The sequence below is a fragment of the Grammomys surdaster genome, unplaced genomic scaffold, assembly GCF_004785775.1.
Source record: "Grammomys surdaster isolate TR1022 unplaced genomic scaffold, NIH_TR_1.0 126185, whole genome shotgun sequence".
NCBI classification, from domain to species: domain Eukaryota; kingdom Metazoa; phylum Chordata; class Mammalia; order Rodentia; family Muridae; genus Grammomys; species Grammomys surdaster.
In genome coordinates, this window is record NW_021620991.1 from 3,304,400 (window position 1) to 3,324,989 (window position 20,590).

General features: G+C 49.9%; 1 protein-coding gene across 1 annotated transcript; it reads left to right on the forward strand.

Moving 5' to 3' along the window:
* The first annotated feature begins 217 nt into the window (after positions 1-217).
* Positions 218-20,585, forward strand: Rnf207 (ring finger protein 207). The gene is made up of 17 exons (XM_028757914.1): positions 218-408; positions 892-1,024; positions 3,964-4,108; positions 4,195-4,276; positions 4,349-4,424; positions 4,508-4,633; positions 4,972-5,018; positions 5,777-5,849; positions 5,922-5,990; positions 6,413-6,481; positions 6,565-6,662; positions 7,287-7,473; positions 7,619-7,804; positions 8,068-8,119; positions 8,406-8,523; positions 10,903-10,983; positions 19,567-20,585. The coding sequence occupies exons 1-17, from the start codon at positions 218-220 to the stop codon at positions 19,754-19,756; spliced, it is 1,923 nt and encodes a 640-aa protein (XP_028613747.1). The 3' UTR covers positions 19,757-20,585.
* Positions 20,586-20,590: the final 5 nt, after the last annotated feature.

Below are 20,590 nucleotides of genomic sequence, written 5' to 3' on the forward strand. Positions count from 1 at the left end.
GAGGTAGGTGACCGGTGGCCTGGGCCCCAATCAATCCTGCCCCCCCCCCCAACGTTGTTGTCTCTGCTGGGGCGCTACTGGGTTCGAATTCCAACATCCCCAAAGCCATTGGCTAAGTCGTACCCAGGAGGACCAGGTAAGAGGGACGTGACCGGGGCTCCAGGTCCTGGACGTGACCGGGGCTCCGCTGTCCTGTTTGTCCTGTTCTTCCACATAAATGTCTGGAGCAATTTTTGCGCCTCTGGAGGGCCTAGGTGCCCTGGATGCTGCGAGTGGCCATCCACTCGTGTGTCCGCTGTGCCACGCACAGTACGAGCGCCCGTGCCTGCTGGACTGTTTCCACAACTTCTGCGCTGGCTGCTTGCGTGGCCGGGCCACCGATGGCCGCCTGTCCTGTCCACTGTGCCAGTAAGTGCTCCAAACCCAGAGAGAATGAAGTTTGCCCTGATCCTGGGGAGGGCCTATGTGTAGACGGTGAGGTTCCCAGCCTAGGCAAAAGAGATGAGAACAGTCTGTTATCATAAACAGAATTATCATTATCATTACCAACACACCCCCCATAGCTTAGTCAGGTTAACGGAGGCAGTTAGGTGGCCCTTACCACAACCTTCCCAGAGTCATCGGGGCTAGTTTAGGGCTGGAGGAGAGGTAAGGGTGCTCGGAATGTCCCAGTGAGATAAGAAGTCTGCTGAGTAGCTGTTCCCATTATAACAGAGACAGGCTTACGCAGTAACTGAGCAGGGTAGGGCCCTCAGGACGAGCTGGCTGCTGTATTTATATCAGACCCCACTACCCTGAGACTGCTATTTTTAGCTCCTGCCTGGAATGTGAAGGGTAGTGGGGAGAGATTCCTCCAAGGGCATCCAGATCTTGGCTGCAGCCTTTCTGCAGGCACCAGACCCTGGTGAAGGGTCCCAGTGGCCTCCCACCGGTGGACCGGCTGTTGCAGTTCCTGGTGGATAGTTCTGGGGATGGCGTGGAGGCCGTTCGCTGTGCCAACTGTGACCTGGAGTGCAGCAAGCAGGTGAGGGGGCAGAAGGCCGTGGGTGTCAGATTAAAGGATCCCTCACACTTATAGCATGTCCAGATGTGCCCTGGTAACACACATCCATCAGGGGAGTCTCCAGCCATTGTCTAGCATGTCCAGATGTGCCCTGGTAACACACATCCATCAGGGAAGTCTCCAGCCGCTGTCTGGAATCCCCTGGACTCCAGTCACGCCCCCGTCATTCCCACTGGTGAGGAGAGCAAGATCCAGGGGGAAAAAATGACTTAAGCCAATACCCAGACAGGAACAGGAGTCAAGGCCATTCAACTTAGGGAGCGCTAACTTTAGAGTCTCTAGGTCAGGGTGGAGTTATGAGCTCTCTCGGGAGCAGTGGCTTAGTTCCCAGGCCTAGGGGACTCTTGATGGCCCCTACTACTTAAGCATACGGAGGTAGCTAAAGCCAATAGTGTTTGCAGCTGTAAGTAGCTGGAGGGACAGCAGGGGGCTGAAGGCAAGGCCCCCTGGCCCTTATGGAATGGCATGTAGAGGTTTGATAGCCCTGGAGCTGGAAAGAAGCTCAGAAGGAGTACACACCTCATGCTGAGAAAGCTTCACCCAGGAGTAAAGATGACAGGCAAGGCAGGAGGCGGGGCTATGAGGAAATGGTCTTGGCTCTTGATATAAAGACTGGGAAGCTTCTGGGCGGGAGTGAGGGGTCAGTGGAAGACACTGGCTACTCTCCCAGAGGACTGGGGCTCAAATGTGGGCACCCACATGGTGGCTCACACCTGTCTGTAACTCCAGTCCTAGGGGAATCAGTCACCCTTCTGGTTTCCAAGGGCAGCAGAGATGCACACGTTACGCAGACAGACATCCAGGCAAATAAAAGAAAATCCTTTATATTTTATTTTTTTATTTTTTATTTTATTTTTATTTATTTTGGTTTTTCGAGACAGGGTTTCTCTGTGTAGCCCTGGCTGTCCTGGAACTCACTCTGTAGACCAGGCTGGCCTCAAACTCTGGAACTCAGAAATCCGCCTGCCTCTGCCTCCCAAGTGCTGGGATTAAAGGCGTGCGCCACCACTGCCCGGCTAGAAAATCCTTTTTAAAAAGAGGGAAAGAAAACCAGTATTGGGCCAGCTGGATAGCAGTGGGTAGAAATAACTTGCTGATTTGAGTTTGACCTCTGACCTCCACGCACATTCTCTGGCACACGTGTACCTGCACACAGGTAGTTAAAAAAAAAATGACAAATGAGCCTTGAGAGCTAAGGAGACAGACGGCCGGCTCAGTGGTTAAGAACACCAGCTGCTCTTCCAGAGGTCCCAAGTTCAATTCCCAGCAACCACATGACAGCTCACAACCATCTATAACTCTGGTTCCAGGGGATACTACACCCCTACACAGACATACATACAGGAAAAAAAACACCAGGGCACGTGAAATGAAAATAAACATTTTGGGCTGGAGAGATGGCTCAGCAGTTAAGAGAACCGACTGCTCTTCCAGAGGTCCTGAGTTCAATTCCCAGCAACCACATGGTGGCTCACAACCATCTGTAATAAGATCCGATGCCCTCTCCTGGTGTGTCTGAAGGCAGCTACACTGTACTCATACATCAAATAAAATAGATAAATAAAAAAAAAAAAAAGAAAAGAAAATAAACATTTTTAAAAGAAGTAGGGTTCAACGGATCACAGCCATAGCTATGTTCATTACACCCCAAGCTCTGGACTCTTAGCCCTGGGGTTGCCCCCGATGTCCCCTGATGCCCCTGAGGGTGCTTATCCACGCCCTTCCCCACTGAGTTCTCACTCCAGATGGCCTAAGAAATGTGAGTGGAGCTATGGTCTCATGAGTGGTCTCCCCTCCTCTCCCTGTCCCTGGGTTCCACGCTATCATGCACCTTGCTGTCAGACACTGAGGCGTCAGCCTCTATCCACAGCTGGTTCCTGTAGGGAGAGGGGTATTCAGAGCTTGGGAGCCTGACAGGGCTTGTGATTTGGCCTAGTTTGCCAAGCTGGGAAAAGAAGGTGATCAAGCGGGCCTTCCTGTGGAGCCAATGCTCCGTGCCTGGGCGGGGCACAACACCATGTCCATTATTAAGAGTACCAAGGGGGCCTGACGCTTGTGCGCTCTCCTCGAAGGTTTTATGCTACAGTTTCTGCCTCTTGTCTCTGGGAACTGCCTTTCTAAGCCCCCTGCCCTCCTTACACCCACTTCCCTAGCCCCAGTGCCCTCGTTTTTAAAATTTTATTTACTTTTTTTTTTTTATGTGTATGGGCGTTTTGCCTGCCTATATGTCTGTGCACCAAGTGGGTGTTTGGCGTCCTCAGAAGCCAGAAGAGGGCCTCAGATCCTCTAGGGTGGGTGTTACAGACAGTTGTGAGCATCCTGACTCGGACCCAAGTCCTCTGGAAGAGCAGCCAGTGCTCTTAACTGCCGAGCCATCTGTCCAGCCCCCAACATCCTCATCTTAATCTGGGGTGTAGTGGAGCCCAGGGAGGAGGGTTAGAGAGTTGGCACTGTAGGCGGGGACACTTGCTGCCTTCATTCTCAGAACCCACTCGCATGGTGTGGCACTTGGGCACTCATCCACATACACAAGTGAATCGATAAATGTAATTTTTTTTTTTTTTTTGGTTTTTCGAGACAGGGTTTCTCTGTGTAGCCCTGGCTGTCCTGGAACTCACTCTGTAGACCAGGCTAGCCTCGAACTCTCGAACTCAGAAATCCGCCTGCCTCTGCCTCCCAAGTGCTGGGATTAAAGGCGTGCGCCACCACCGCCCGGCGATAAATGTAATTTTTAACTAATGTAAATTCTGCTACTGAGGACTGGAGGAAGGAGCTGGGTTTAGTCGGACCCTTGCCTGGGCTAGGACTGATGCATTCAAGGACACGGTGACTGTGGTCAGTTGAGTTTTTAGAACTCTAGCCCAAGGACAGGGCGGTCTGAGCCAGCTCTCGGTCCCCAGAACGCAGAGACCACGTACTTCTGCAACACCTGCGGGCAGCCCCTGTGCGCGCGCTGCCGCGAAGAGACGCACCGCGCGCGCATGTTCGCGCACCACGACATTGTAGCCCTGGGCCAGCGCAGCCGCGACGTGATCCAGAAGTGTAGTGAGTGAGGCACACCTTGGCCAGGGGCGGGCACCAGGCGGGCGTGTCTCCGGGCTCTCATCACTGCGCCCCGCCCCCGCCCCCAGAGCTTCATTCGGAGCCCTACATCATGTTTTCCACCGACAAGAAGTCGCTGCTGTGCATCCGCTGCTTTCGGGACATGCAGGGGTGGGTAGAGGGAGCATGCAGGGAACGGGCGGACCGTGGACGGAGCGGATCTTAGTAGCTGCTTCCCGTCAGGGAGAGCCGGGCCCACTGTGAGGACCTGGAGTCCGCTTATGTGCAAGGTTGCGAGCGGTTGGAACAGGCGGTGCTGGTGAGAGCGGGGGACCATGGAGCAGGATGGGGTGGGGGCTGTGAGAACCTGGAGGAGTGGAGTTGAGATCCTGCTGTTCCCAGGCGGTGAAGGCCCTGCAGACAGCCACGAAAGAGGCCATTGCGCTGCTACAGGCCATGGTGGAGGAGGTGAGACACAGTGCCGCCGAGGAGGAGGCAGCCATCCACGCACTCTTTGGCAGCATGCAGGTGAGGGCTGGGACCAGGAACTTCCCGGGGACCCTCATGGCGTTTCCAGTGTAGTGGCAGGTGCTAAGTCACAGTGCCTTTTAGACATTAATCACAGTTGCCAGCAGAGTTCCAGAGGATGCCAGAGGCTAGCCTAGTCTGCTGTTAGAAGACTGCCCCAGAGAGGAGACACTTAGACGTGGAAGCAGCTAGGCTCTCAGGCAGTGTCATGCAGGAAGGAGGAAGGTCACTCGGCAGAGCTCTATGCTAAGCATGCTGCCTGTGCCTATGCCCCAAGGCATTATGGTAGGGGATGGCAGAGCCAGGTCCGAAGGTCAGTGGTGGGCTCTCTCTCCCAGGACAGACTGGCAGAGAGGAAAGCGCTGCTGCTGCAGACTGTGCAAAGGTGAGTAGTGAAAAGTCCCTGCCCCCACCCTCGACCTCCAGCTCTGAGCCTGAGCCTTGGCAGGCAATTCCACCTCACACGGGGGTGGGGGGTTGGGGAGGGGTGGAGGACACACAGATGTCTGTCACCAAAAGTGGGCAGGGTGTTCCCTGTGAAGAAAGGAAGAAACGGGGAAGCCCGCGGTGATGGTGCAAGCCTGTAATTGTAGCTCTTGGAAAGTAGAGGCGGGCAGATCAGGAGTTCAAAGCCAGCTTCTGCTACACAGCTAGTTCAAAACCAGCCTGGGCCACACAAGACTTTGCTTCAACAATCAAACAAACAAAACAAAACTCCGAGCTAAGAAAAATGGCTCAATCAGTAAAAGCCACAGAAACACAAGGAACCAAAGTCACACCTCCGGTACACAGTTTAATAAAACAACGCAGTGGTCATAGCTGTACTCCCAACCCCAGGGAAGCAGAGATGACCCCTGGGGCTCACTGACCAGACAGCCTAGCCAATGAGTGATCTCCGAGTTCAGTGAGACCGAGTTCAGTAAGACCGAGTTCAGTGAGACGCTGTCTCAAACAGCAAGATTTGAGGTTATCAAGGAAGACACCTGCTGGTGGCCTCTGTCCTCCATATCACACACACACACACACACACACACACACACACACGCTAATGAAAAGACAGGGCTGTAGATTCCAAGATCCTCCAGGTGGGGCAGGCATCCCCTCCCTTGGAGAGCACGGCAGCCTAGCCTGCCCCTCCCCCAGCCAATATGAAGAGAAGGACAAAGCCTTCAAGGAACAGCTGACCCACCTGGCATCCTTGCTGCCCACTCTACAGGTAAGGTTGAGGGTGTGTAGGGCTGGACACAGCCCACAGCCCAGACACTGAGCACGCTCCTCACCCCTGCAGGTTCACCTGGTCATCTGCTCTTCATTCCTCAGCTTGGCCAGCAAAGCCGAGTTTCTGGATCTGGGTTATGTGAGTGTCTCCGGCAGGATCCCCTCTCTCCTGTCCTCATGTAGAGTCCACCCTGCATTGAGGCTTCGTGTCTTACATCGCCTGCAGGGTGGCGGGGGGGGGGGGTGTCTCTGGGCTTCTCTTTCCTTCCACTACAAGCCCTTTTCGGCCGAGGTGAATCCCTTTTAAAAGTGAGCATAAGAAGCCTCTGTTCCACCAAACTGCAGCGCCTGTCTGCGGGAGCCCCACCTCCCTTCCTATGGGTGTGGGTAGTGCCTGTTTCTGGACCACTCCTAGAGGAAGGATGGAATTTCTAAGGGAAACGAGGTCAAACGTCTGCTAGACTAGCTCCAGTGACTCCACTTCTCTCTCCCACCTTGGCTGCCACCTCCTTGTCACACCCCCTCGTCCTGAGTTCGTCCTGAGCTCTTCCCCTGTGGCAGGAGCTGATGGAGAGACTTCAAGGCATCGTTACGCAGCCGCATCGCCTAAGACCGGCTCAGAGCAGCAAGGTGCGCGGGCGCCCCGTCGGGGGTCGGGGCTGGGGGACACAGGGTTAGGAGCAGAGCCGCTCATGACCCAATCCCCGGTCCAGATCGCCAGCGACCACTGCGCAGAGTTCGCGCGTTGCCTGGAGCCGCTGCTGCTGCTGGGGCCACGCCGGGCTGTGTCCACCGCGGGCGGTGCCAACACGTGAGCCAACCAGGCGGGCGAGCGGGATCACTGAGAAGGGCTCCCGCACCACCCTTCCCCGCCAGAGCGCCCAGCTCCGCACTTGGTGTCTGGGCCAGGCGACAGTCTGAGAGGGAGGGAGGGACGTGGCCTAGCCCTTGAGAACGCTGGGACAGGAAGTCCGGGGCAGGCAAGCAGCTTGGTCAGGAACGGTTGAGAGACTGGGTGCTGCTCAGTTCTGGACCACTTTCCGGGGTGTATGGGGGGAGTGCAGAGTCACTGTGAATCGGAATGTTTCCGGCACAGTTGAAAGCCTGGGCCTCCGAGGGATTTAAAGTTGTGAAGCCAGCATGTACAGGGCTGGGCCCTCCAGCTCAGAGCAAGTGAGACCAGTTGTCAGTCAGTTCAGATCTTATGTGTCATGGGAGGGAGCGCACCTCGGTGTACCCAGATCCAACCCGGGGTTGGGGGTGGCTTTTAGAAACCACTAAAATCACGTAGTTTCCTTTCCTTTGGCCTTGCCAGGGGCCCTTGCGAGCTTCCAGGAGTTCCATCCTGCAGGTGGGTCGAGGGGTCAGAGGCTCCCTGAGCAGCCAAGGGAGTCGGAGGAGGAGAGGACCCTATGCACACCGGTTTTCTCCGCAGGTTGGCAGGAGGCTCAAGCCCCAAGGTGCTGAAGACACCCAGCTGTCCCTCTCCAGTGGGAAAGATGTCAGGGTCACCTGTCCAGAAACCCTCGCCACACCGTTCCATTAGCACGAAGGTGCTCCTGGCCGAGGGCGAGGACACACCCTTCACAGAACACTGCCGCCATTACGAGGATTCCTTTCGGGTGAGGGGGCTGGGCAACGGCGGGGTTGTGAGGCCCCACCCCTTCTTCGTTAAGAGCCTGTTGTCTGACTGGAAGCCACTCCCCCACCGGAGGACCCACCGGAGGACCCGGCAGTATCCACGCCCCCTCTCATCTCCTGCCACAGGGTCTGCAGGTGGAGGTGCAGAACCTAAAGGACCAGGTCCAGGAACTGCACCGAGACCTCACGAAGCACCACTCCCTCATCAAGGCGGAGATCATGGGGGATGTCCTGCACAGGTCCCTGCTGCTGGACACGCAGATCGCTTCCGAGTATGCCTCCATAGAAGGCATGAGAGCCGTCTTCCAGGAGGTAACCTCTCCCAGGAGCTCAATCTAGCCTTGGCTACAAAAGGCACGCGGCAGGAAGCAGGGAGAGTACCTGGTATGGTACCTTGCCAGACTCTCATGCTGGGGGTTCTGTGGCTGGAGGCTTTGCTCCTGAGAAATACGCGGACCAGCTTGGCGTGTGGCGTGTGTGTGTGTCTGTGTGTGTGTGTGGCTCTCAGAGCAGAAACACCACCAGCGAAATGTCTCTCCCCCAACCCCAACCAGAACACCGCTCTTCTCTTTCAGATTTGGGAGGACTCCTACCAGCGAGTAGCTACCCAGCAGGAGATTTATGAAGGTCCCTGGCAGTGGTGCTCAGTGTTAATCCCCATGGAAGCAGGGGAGGGGCCAGCCAGCACACACACACACACACACATGCACACACGCACACCCTTGCTCTTTCCCAGTGTTTTCGCCTCACATCTGCATCTGGGGTTAGGATCCAGCCAGTGGAATGTCCACACCACACGCTGTTCCTTTGGGTCACAGATGTCACTTTAAGTTAGCGTCTCTAGGTGGTGCCAGGCTTGGGAACAAGAATCTAACACCAGCTTACATCCAACACTCTGGCCTGGACCTTACAGCCCAGCTCCATGACCTTCTCCAGCTGAAGCAGGAGAATGCTTACCTTACTACCATCACCAAGCAGATCACGCCCTACATCCGCTCCATTGCCCGGGTGAAGGAGCGACTGGAGCCCAGGTGAGAATATATGGGAAAGATGCCAGTGGGGAAGCCGGCAGCCCAGGCTGGCAGGTTCTGGCAAACCCAGTATTAGAATCTGCAAAGGTCTGCCTAAGAAGTGGCAGTGCACCCTATAGGCTGAGGCAGCCTCGCTCACACAGCCAGATTTCTCAAACAAAGGAAAAAAAAACTCCCGAAGAGCTTAACTGAGCAGGCCAGGTCCAGGAAGTGCTGTGTTATGAGCTGGCTGAGCTCTTCCGATTCCTAACCATGTACTGTGACCTCACTCTTCTCCGAAGCCCACAGACCCGTCTAACTTGTGTCTTGAAATCTCACAGGGTGAGGTGATTTTAGCCACTGTTTCCTCTCAGTCTGAAGTCCAGGTCTTTTGCTTTGGGGTTTGGTGCCAACTTGACCGTCTCTCCTTTGTATGGGACACTGGCCTTCCCTGTCACCTTTTCACCCTGTAGGTTTTGTGTATTTCCTGAACTTGCTTCTGTCTTCTTGCTCATTTCATGGCTCTTCTTTCCCTTTTCTGCTGTTCCTGGTGTTTGTGCACCTTTAGTGCCAGAATCCAGGAGGCAGAGGCAAGCAGATCTCTGTGAGTTTGAGGCCAACCTGGTCTACATGACAAATTTCAAGCCAGCCAGGATTAAATAGTGAGACTCTATCTCCAAAATAATAATAATGATATTTTGTGTGCATGTATCTGTAGGTTGTGTGCATGTATCTGTAGGCACACACATGTGCTAAAGAGCTCGTGTAAAGGAATGATCGACAATCAGCAGGAGTCATTCCTGTGGGTTCTGGGAATCAAACTGAGGTCCTCCAGCTTGGGAGCACCCCTCTGACTTTCAAGTTCCCTTTGGTACTCTGTTCTTAGTGCTGTTTCCTGGGGACACTCTCTTGCCACTGAGTAGAAAGCTTTGATTTCTTCTTCAGGAAGCTGTGGCTAAGGCCCACTTTCTCTGAATTACTCCTTGTTCAGGTGCTGGTTTTAAGTGTTGCAGGTGACTCTGGCTCATCCACACAGCTCTAGGCCTGCAGGGTGCACCAGAGGGACACTTCAAGACCTGCAGATTTTGGTCCTTTCCTAGAGGCCTCTGTGTGGGGCTGGGTGCTTCTCTCTTGCTCTCGCTCTCTCTCTCTCTCTGCATTCTCTGCTGTGCTTCCCTGTGGCTAGCCATCTCCTGGTTCCTGGCCCTACGCTCCTCAGCCCACTGCCTGAATGGTGGTTTCTCCCAGGCTCAACCCAGGCATTTCTCACCTTCCTCTCTCTTCCGAGGTGACCCCACTCATGACCCTGTCCCCCTCCTCTCCTATGTGCATGCTCACACTATGGACTAAACCTGATGTTGGGTGACCCAAGCATGCGCACTATGCTGGGTTGTCATACCCGGTCCCGGGGCTCTGGTTTAAAAGCACCAAAAAGTGATGCAGATACTCCCTAGTGCACCCTAGCATTCCTGTGCCCCAGACTCACCTCCAGCTATGTCCTCCTTGGTGTCTCTGTGAGGGTGTCCAAGGCTCTTCAGCTCAGCAGTGGCCAACAGAAGTCTGGACATCCCCCCCCCCACATCCAACTCCTCAATGGCATCATGTGTGGTCAAAGCCTGATTCCTTTTCTCACTTTTTTTTTCTCTTAGTTTTTCAAGACAGGGTTTTTCTGTGTAGCCTCAGCTGTCCTGGAATTCACTCTATAAACCAGGCTGGCCTCGAACTCAGAGATCCACCACCTCTGCCTCTCAAGTGTTAGGATAAAAGGCGTGAGCCATGACACCCAGCTGCCTGTTCCCATTTTTAACCCATACCAAAACCCAGACTGAACTCTCCATTCCAGCCCATTCTCTTTGTCCCTTGCTGTGACAAGCCAACCCTCCTGTGCCCTTCAAGGTGCCCCATAGTCACAACATTTTGAACCTACAATCTCTATCGCAACAGGGCATGGCAGCTCTCTGGGGCCCCTCTGCCCACCTCTGTCAGGCCACAGTGGCCTTTCGGCTCCCCATGGAGCAGCTGCACTGGCTCCCATGTCTGGACCTCGGCTTGAAAGCTTTGTGTTCCAGGCTGTCTCATGGGCCTCATCACTGATGTCAACAAAAGACTCGCCATATTGCCAGCTAAAGCAGGCCTGGGACGTTGTCACTCCTTATTACCTGGCCCACTGTTTCCTTTGTCCTGAGGTGTCTCTCCCTACCACCAGATAGCCTGTGAGGGCCAGGCCTGACCAGCGGCTCCAACAAGCCTCTGGATCTTGGCAAATGTTCCCAGACCAAGGGAGAAGCATTAGTGTGCCCTGGGTGACCTGCTGCTTCTTGGTCCGGTGCAGTGTGAAGTTGAAGCCACCAGCTGGGACTTCGCTGCTCTTACGCAGTCTAGACGGCCTCTCTCTCTCAGGTTCCAGGTGCCTGCAGATGAGCACATGGAGCACCGGCAGAACATGTATGACGAGGGCAGGAATGGTGAGATCCCAGCCAGGTAAGGCAGGTTGTTTCCAGCCTGAGCTGGAGTGAGTGATCTGGCGAGAGGCAAACTTTGGGACAAACAAGGTTTGCGTGCTGAACCCTGTGATGGTTTGCCAGCACAGCTCCTGGAAACCATCAGACACCCAGGTTCACCTGCAGCGTCAGCTGGCTGCTCCCAGGACACTGTGAGAATTAGGGAAGAGGCTCAACAGCTAGAGCCATGTTCTGCGAATGTACAAAAGAGATAAAAGAAATAGGTTGTAAAACAAACGGGCTGGGGAGATGGCTCAGGTATAAACGCTTGACCCTCAACGACCACATTGAAAATTGCTGAGTGTCACTCCAGGCAATGGTGGTGCACACCTTTAGTCATAGAACTAAGAAGGCAGAGGCAGGAGGATCCTTGTGAGTTTGAGGGCAGGAAATGTAAACATATACATATTTATATATGTATAAATATATACACATACATGCGGGGTGCCGCCTCGCCGAAAAGGAGAACGCCACGCTTCAGGATTCTTCTGGCAGCATTTTTATTACAGCTCTTTTAGTGTTACAGCTCTCTTAGATGGTAGTGAGGCGAGGGACCCCAAGCCCCAAAAGCTAGTGGCTTATATAGCGCTTTAGGAGATGTGCCGCACACTCATTGGCTCTTATGATGTCGCCAAATTAGCATACTGATTTTCACGCCTTGCGCAGGCGCACATTCAAGCAAGGCTCGCAAGAAGAACCAGGAAGCAGGAAACTGGCGCCATCTTCTGATGGCGGACGCGGCTCCTAACATCTGCCCCTTTTTTATTAAATTGCTGCAACAATTTTCCAACTGTTATTTCGCCGATCAAGCCCACTGTTCTAGCAGTAAGGCGTTCAAGGCAGTTAAACAGTTGTGAGACCCTCCACACTTATCTCCCGTGCAATGGGAACCCGAGCCCTGGGAAGTGTGGAGGACTACCACTCAGGATTCCTGGTGCAATGGGAACACGAGCCCTCAGGGTATCCCATTGAATGATAGTGTCTCATTGTTTAAGCATATTCAACCAAGCTTGAGGGGATGTTCCCTGCTCTAAGGCAAGCAGTGCTTGAGTGATAAGTACTTTATCTCTACGATGTTGTTTTTTAAATTTGCAGAGCAACCAGAGTGTGATCAGCATTCCCCCAAAGATCATACAGCCAAACATTCCTACCCCCACCCACTCCTTAAAAAGGGAGAAGGCGGACGTGAGCCAGGAAGTGAAGTCTTCAACATCAATCGGGTTTATTCTGGTCCCATTCAAAACAGCAATCGTGAGCAGGAGTTCTTCTTGTAGCTCCTCAGCCTGTTGTGACCAATTTCCTTGTAAAAAATTAGATAATTTAGTACTTTCTGTAAAAGACTCATTGTTATATTTCAAGGGTGTGATACACATGTGTTTAGTATGACTTACACAGCTTACTTGAAGAATATCAGCAATTTCTTCCATTTTGCTTTGTAATAGATCTATTCGCTGATTAGCAAGCAGTATTCCAGAAATCAAATGGCTATTCATTTTATGCTGTTTTACCATAGCATCTGCCGAGGCATTCACTATATTATTTATTGTTTCTGCTGCTTGAACTTGATTGGCTAGGGCAATACCCGCAGTCACCGCTGCAGCAGCCGACATTGCAACGGCCGTCACAATGGCCGCCGTGATGCCAAAATCTCTCTTTTCTCTAATTAAAGAGATTATTGGAAATTTATCGGGATCGGCATCCACCGGTATAGGGACAAAGGTCGGAACCCGCACCAGCAGTGCTAAAGATGCGGACCCATTCCAGCATTCTGTCAAATGGCAGGTGACATTCGCACAATCTAATATGCTGCTTTTATTTTTAAATTCTGCTAAAATAAAAAAGAAGGGAGCCGAAACACAAACTGCTGCCCTTTTGGCTGAATAATTTGCCAACAAGTTATTATATTTAATATCATTCAATATCACTGGTGTAGTATCAGTTCTGGTTGCTGATACATTCCAAATGTCATGTTGTGACTCACCTAGAGTTGCAAAGGCTGATAAACTGGTAGCAGCCCCCGCTAAATTTGTCAACACCCATTGATAAAATGGCCATTCGTTTACCTTCCCTGTTTTATTTCCTGTCATAGCCATCCTTTTTAGAGGTGGCGATAAGGTGAAGCCTCGAGATACTTCTACCTTAGGCATCCTTTTAGATTGGCAGTGCGTAAACACTGGTGGAAATGACTGATCTGGAGGGCACCATGGCCACACTCTGACATTAGTGGCATTATTGGTTTGCCAATATGATCGTTCAAGTATGGTTACCTTACTTTTTAGCAATAATGTAGTGATATTCACAGGGGACTGTTTTTTATTAGATGTATCTCCACTGGCCTCAGATTGTCCTGCCACTATGTTATTGAGTACCTCGAGCAGGACACCAGTGCCTATTTGAGAATCTCCAAGTGGATCAATCCAGTGTCCCAATGTAGCATTGCGAAGTACAATGCATGGGGTCTCTGCCCTGTTTGTTATGGTGAAACACAAAGTATCATTTAATCTAAATTTTGATGCATTATACTTGACAATCTCTTTGTTTAAAGGTATGGCACATGGTGCCTCCAGCTGACAGCTTGATGATGTAAACATTGGCAGTACTTTAGAGTGGGAATGTACTGGGATGGGAACTGGCCATGATCTTACCACAGCCCACAATGGTATACTTATCGCTCTCTCAAGCAGGCAGATCATCAGCAGGATCTTTAGCATTTTCTTCAGGGGTTGGTGAGTCCTCTTTCACAGTTCTGGTCAGTCTGCTTGGTATCCAGATTGGATTTTCTTGATCCTGTGGGAAAACACAGATCGCTCCCCGGGATCTCACTAAAACTGGATCCGGGCCCTTCCATTGGTTAGTTAAGATATCTTTCCATTTAACATATTCTTTTTGAGGACTTGGAGCCACATGTCTGTCAGCAGCAGATTGTCCATCAGAATCCAGATTTAAAAAATTTAAGGTAAATAGGGCTAGGGAGATAGATGTCTTAGGTCCCATGTTGGGGCCTATTCCTCCCTTTTGTTTTTGTAAATAAGTTTTCAACGTGCCATTGGCACGTTCCACAATCCCTTGTGCCTGAGGATTATATGGCAAGCCAGTTATATGACGGACACCAAGCCTCAGACAAAACTGTTGAAAAGTTTTAGATGTATAAGCTGGTGCATTATCAGTCTTCAGCTGAAGGGGCTTGCCCCAAGCAGCCCAGGCTTCAAGACAGTGAGTAATAACATGTGACACTTTTTCTCCCGCAAGGGGGGTGGCATGAATGATGCCAGAGCATGTATCCACAGATACATGAATAAATTTTTGTTTTCCAAAGGCATTGCAATGTGTAACATCCATTTGCCAGATATGAAGAGGTTGCAGACCTCTGGGATTGACCCCTATAGATGGAGAGGTTCTGAATTCTGCACAGGAGGTACATTTCAGAACAATATCTCGCGCTTCTGCACGAGTTAAATGAAACTTTAATCTTAGGGTATTAGCTGGTACATGATAGAGTTTATGGAATTCAACTGCACCTTCTAATGGCGAGCTTACCCAATATAGGTTTTTAGTGGCTTTATCAGCAATAGCATTAGCCTGAGACATAGGCCCAGGAAGCAATGAATGTGCTCTCATGTGTTGAATAAAAAATGGGTGACACCTATTGCGAATATGGTGTTGAATATCTTTAAATATCTCAGCAACCATGCTTTTAGGGTGGATAAAATCAGCCACTTCTAATTGTTTAACAGCTCCTACAACATAATGCGAATCTGAAATTATGTTTATAGGCTCTGAAAATCTTTGCAACACTATCGCTACAATAGCACATTCTACTAATTGGGGAGATGTATAATCAAACTGAATTCGAGTAGGGACATTATTAACCACATAACAACCAATGCCTGTCTTAGAACCATCGGTATAAATATCCAATGCTTGATGAATAGGATGTGTCTTAGTAACTTTGGGAAATATAAATGAGTTAGAAAGAGTAAATTGTAACAAGGGATGTTTAGGATAATGATTATCAATATTTCCAGGGAATGAGCATTTTAAAATTGCCCAAGCATCTTGAGATGCACATAAAACTTGAATTTGATACATAGTATAAGGACATACAATTGTATTAGGATATTGTCCAAAATGCATCACGGACAGTTGAAGTCCCTTTAAAGCCAATTCTGCAACTAAGGTAGGATAATAGCCTAAAGTCTTTCCAGGAGAGCTATGTGGGTGAATCCATAGCAAGGGTCCCTCTTGCCACAGTACTGCAGTTGGTTGTTGAGGAGAGGGAAGAATACATAACTGGAAAGATAATTCGGGGTTAAGTCTATCTAGTTGAGCATGTTGTATGGCCATCTCTATTTTATCCAATACTTTAGACGATTCAGGGGTCAAAGTTCTCAATGAAGTAATGTTAGAATCTCCCTCAAGTATTTTAAATAAGGGTTGAAGTTCAGTTGTAGTTAATTTCGAATAGGGACGAATCCAATTGATATCCCCTAGTAACTTTTGAAAATCATTTAACGTTTTTAATTTATCTCTTCTAATAGTAACCTTCTGTGGTTTAATATACTCAGGAGTAATTATCGCTCCCAAGAAATTTCCTATCTCTCCTTCCTGAACCTTTTCAGGCGCTATAGATAGTCCTTTCTGTTTTAAGGTAGAAACTAACAGAGAGAACGCTTGGTGTAAAACTTCTTTGTTATTAGTACACAAGAGTATATCATCCATAAAATGACAAATTCTAACCTTAGGAAACTGTTTTCTAACTGATTCAATAGCAGAAGAGACATATATTTGACACATAGTGGGACTATTGGCCATGCCTTGTGGCAGGACCCTCCATTGATATCGGTGGTCTGGTTCCTCATGATTAATACTTGGGAGAGTGAAAGCAAACCTAATTTTGTCCTTGGGATGTAAAGGTATAGAGAAAAAACAATCTTTAATATCTACTATTATAATCTCCCAATGTCTAGGCAAGGCTGTCAGCAGTGGCAGACCCTTTTGAATTGATCCTAATAATTGCATCTGATTATTAATAGCTCTAAGATCATGTAATAACCTCCATTTACCTGATTTTTTCTTAATCACAAATATAGGTGTATTCCATGGTGACTGAGAACTCTCCAGATGTCCTAGTTTTAGTTGCTCTTTAACTAGAGCTTTTGCAGCTGCTAGTTTTTCAGAGGTTAACGGCCATTGAGGAACCCATACAGGTTCCTCTGACAACCAAGGTATAGGCAATGCATCCTCAATGGCCCCTAGGAAAAACCCAGCCCTTTCCTGTCTTGTTTTTCTGTAATAGAAACAGGGCTGATCCTGCCTTGTAAGGCCTTCCCCAATCCTTTTCCAGGGACACACCCCATTTCTTTCATCATTTTTTGACTCTGTGTAGAATAATCATTAGTGAGCCTAAATTCCAATTGTTTAAGGATATCTCTTCCCCATAAATTAACTGGAAGTGGCAAGACATAAGGAACAACTGTCCCTCGTCTGCCTTCAGAATCTTCCCAATGCAATACTCTTGCACTAACATCAGGAGCAGACTCATATCCAAGACCTTGTAAGGTTTGTGAAGAGCTATTAACAGGCCAGTTTTTTGGCCACCAATTGGTAGAGATAATGGTAGTATCTGCTCCTGTGTCTAGGAGGCCTGTGAAAAGCCTTCCTTGAATTTTCAACTCTAAGGTGGGGCGTTTATCTAAATCTAATGAAATAAATACATTCTGTCCTCCAGAGGAGCCAAATCCCTTCATGCCCCTAGTTAAACCTTTACTAGGAAAGAATGAATGTAAACTAGGGAGGACCAATAGCTGTGCAATTCTATCACCAGGAGCTATAGAGCTAATTCCCCTTGGTGATGAGCACATGATTTTTATTTGTCCCTCATAATCTTGATCTATGACTCCGGGGTGAACAGTTAATCCTCTCAGAGTCGTAGACGATCTTCCTAGCACTAGTCCTACTGTATTCTCAGGTAAGGGTCCTGAAAAATCAGAAGGTATAGGCTGACACCCCATGGTAGGTGTTAGTACTGCTCTGGTGGTAGCACAGAGATCCAGTCCTGCCGAGCCTGACGTGGCTCTCCTGATTGTCTTATCCTTTGATGTTGTTGAGGGTTGTTCTGTAGGTTCTCTATCGCCCCATACATTTGTGGGCCCTGAGGGCGTGGGCCCCGTTGCCCGTTTTTTGGCAGAGGGGAAATTACACGTCCTCTGTCGTCTTTAACTGATCTACACTCATTTGCCCAATGTTTTCCTTTATTACACCTAGGACACATTCCAGGCACCTTTGGACGATTGTTATTAGTAGTGCCAGGTGCTCTACATTGTCTTTGTATGTGTCCCAGCTTTCCACACCTGAAACATTTAACATTAGAGGTCCTCTGAGCCGCTAAAACAGCAGCTGCCAATCCAGCATTAGATAGAGGTCCTCCTATTTCTCTACAAGCCTTCATCCATGCATTTAGTCCTTTTCCTTTCCAAGGTGTAATAGCATTTCTGCACTCTCTAGAACACTGTTCAAAAATTAGTTGTTCTATGAGAGGCATGGCTGTCTCAGGATCTCCAAAAATCCTTCCTGCCGCCTCCATCATCCTAGCCACATAGTCTGAGAATGGCTCAGTGTTCCCTTGGATAATTTTTGTCAAGTTTCCTGAAACCTGTCCTTTGTTAGGTAGGCTTTTCCATGCTTTTACAGCTGCCTTATTAATTTGCTCATATACTTCTACAGGGTAGGCCGTTTGATTGATGGCCCATTGTCCCTGTCCTGTAAGCATATCAAAGTTCCATTGTGGATGCCCCTGAGCTAAATTTTGTCTTGCCTGTGAAGCACAGAGTTCTTGAAAAATAGATTTCCAATCTAGATACTGTCCCATAGTCAGGCAAGCCTTAACAGTATTATACCAGTCATCTGGTGTCATGGCACTGACCACAAGTCTTTCTATTAATGCCTGAGTAAAAGAGGCATTGATTCCATAAGTCTGTACTGATTCGGCTAGCGCTTTTAATTGTTTTAAATCTAGCTGTGAATGTTGCCTAGTTTGGTTAGCATCTTCCCATACAGGAAAGGCTACTCTTATCTTTTTTCTCTCCTTAGCTGTAATAAGAGAATTGGACGGCAGTCTTTCCTGTCTCTCTTTTGGTTTTTTCTTTTTAACTCTAACTACTTCCTCCAATGGTGGGGCAGATGGGGCATACCCCGGTGCATAAGGCGAATCCAGCCCGTATCTTTCAGACTCATAACGAGCTGCTTCTCTATCTAACTCTGCCTGTTCCTCAAGATCTAACACACTATCAGAGGATGAGGTGTCGGTATCCTCTGTATCTTCTTCGTCCCCCGAGGACGTCTCCTCAGAGGCGGAGTCGTTAATTCTTAGATTTCGAAACTCAGTTAACACTGGGTACAACTTTTTCTTAGGCCCTTTCTGTTCCACTTTTGTAGCTACTTCTTTTTTAATTTCTTCTTTTTTCTTTTCCTTTCTCTTCGTTCCATTCTTAGCGCTCTCTTCCTTTTCTGCTTCTGATAGGCTATCCTGGTGTTCTGCTAAAGCTCTTTGCAGAAGAACCAGGAAGCAGGAAACTGGCGCCATCTTCCGATGGCGGACGCGGCTCCTAACACATACATATATCTCCCACACCCAACCCCCTGGAACAGCCAGGGGTACATAGTGAGTCCTTGCCTAAAAACAGAACAAACCAAACCAAACGGCTGAGTGTCATTTCAGCACTGGAGACAGGAGGAACCCTTGGGCTTCCTGGCCACCATCAGAGCCTGCCTACCTGGAAAACTCTAGGCCAGTGAGACTGTCTTCCCCTGACCCCCAGTGTGGCTGGGGCCTGAGGAACAGTACCCTGGGTTGTCCTCTGGTTCCACATGCACACGTATGTAATGTGTAACACACAAACACACACACACGTTTAACCACTATACTAGAGAGATGGAATACTGCAAGGGCTTAAAACTAGCCTGGGCTACTTGGAGAATTTAGGCTATTGGGGCCACGCTGCAATACGAACACTCCAAACCAAAACAATGAAGCACAAACAGGCAGGCGTTAGTCACTGTGAGGACTGCAGAGGCCTTGTACTCAGGGCTGTCTGAAGTAGTGTTGAAGGCAGAACAGGAGGGTCTCCCGCTTCTGCACAAAGTTGATGTGCTGTAGGGAGGCCCCAGGCCATGGGCCCCACCAGTCTGAGCCGCAGAAATGTTTAGATGCCCTGGTGTTTGAGCTGCCAACAGCCATGACCTGGGGTGACTCACTGCAGATGGCAGGCTCGAGAGGCAGGCACTGTATCATCTCTGTGGATGTCCATTATGAAAGCTAGACACGTCGGGCAGTGGTGGCGCACGTGCCTCCCAAGTGCTTTAATCCCAGCACTTGGGAAGCAGAGGCAGGCGGATTTCTGAGTTCGAGGCCAGCCTGGTCTACAGAGTGAGTTCCAGGATAGCCAGAACTACACAGAGACACCCTGTCTCAAAAACAAAACAAAACAAACAAACAAAAAAAAAAGCTGGACACAGTGAGGTGACAGGGGTGGGGTCACCCAGCTCACATCAGACTGTTCTTTAGGACTGACGCGGGATGCACCATCGAGAAGAGAGACAAGGCTTCTGAACCCAGTGGAGGCAGCTGGCCCCTGAGCAGTCTCCCTGAAGGGCCTTCACTAAAGAACCAAGACCACCTCAGGCCCAAGTTGGAAGCAGGAGATGAGCAGTGGAGAGCTGGCTCAGGGCCTAAAGGGGCCTGCTACCAAGCCTGACAACCTGGACGGACATGGCAGAAGAACTGACTCCTGCGCACATATGCAATAAAGGAGGCATGCAAAATCCCAATGAGGGTGACTTCACGCAGAGAGATCAGCTTAGTCACTGGGTCTGGGCAGCCAGCTCTCTCAAGACTGGCACACAGGCTGCGAGCGTTGACTCAGAGGTTAGGAGCACTGCTGCTCTTTCAGAGGACCTGGGGTTCGGACCCCATAACCCACATGGTGCTCACAACCACCTCGAACTCCAGTCCAGGGGACCCGACGCCCTCTTCTGGGCCCCATGGGTACCATGTATATAGCACACAGACATACATGCAGGTAAAATACATACACAAATAAATCTTAAAAACTTTGTGAAGCTTCATGACCCACAGTCTGTTCTGGGAGGGTAAACGATGCCCCCGATTCATGTCTTAAGACAGCACTCAGCCTGACTCACCTACACAGCCAACGCCAGTTTTCCATCATCACACAATTACCGTGTGATTTCCTGAACAGCTCTCAGGTACCCACAGTGCTAAAGCAGTGGTTCTCACCTGGGGGGGGGGGGTCGCAACCCCTGTGGAGTCCTGTATCAGCTATCCTGCATGTCGGGTGTTTACATTACTATTCATAACAGTAACAAAATTACAGTTATGAGGTAGCATTGAAACACTTTCATGGTTGGGGGTCACTGCAACATGAGAAGTGTACTAGAAAGTCACAGCACTGGGAAGGTTGAGAACCACTGGGCTCAGAAGACAGCCAATAGACAAAATACAGATGATTTGATGCTGGTGGTGCCCAACTCTCTAGACACGATTATCGGGTATAGTTCTACGGTCTACA

Excerpts from the sequence above, each read along its gene's own strand:
- Rnf207 (XM_028757914.1), top strand. The coding sequence starts at position 218 with ATGTCTGGAGCAATTTTTGCGCCTCTGGAGGGCCTAGGTGCCCTGGAT. Across the intron at positions 409-891 it reads CTGTCCTGTCCACTGTGCCA|GCACCAGACCCTGGTGAAGG; the intron begins GTAAGTGCTCCA and ends GCCTTTCTGCAG. Across the intron at positions 6,663-7,286 it reads ACCGCGGGCGGTGCCAACAC|GTTGGCAGGAGGCTCAAGCC; the intron begins GTGAGCCAACCA and ends TTTTCTCCGCAG.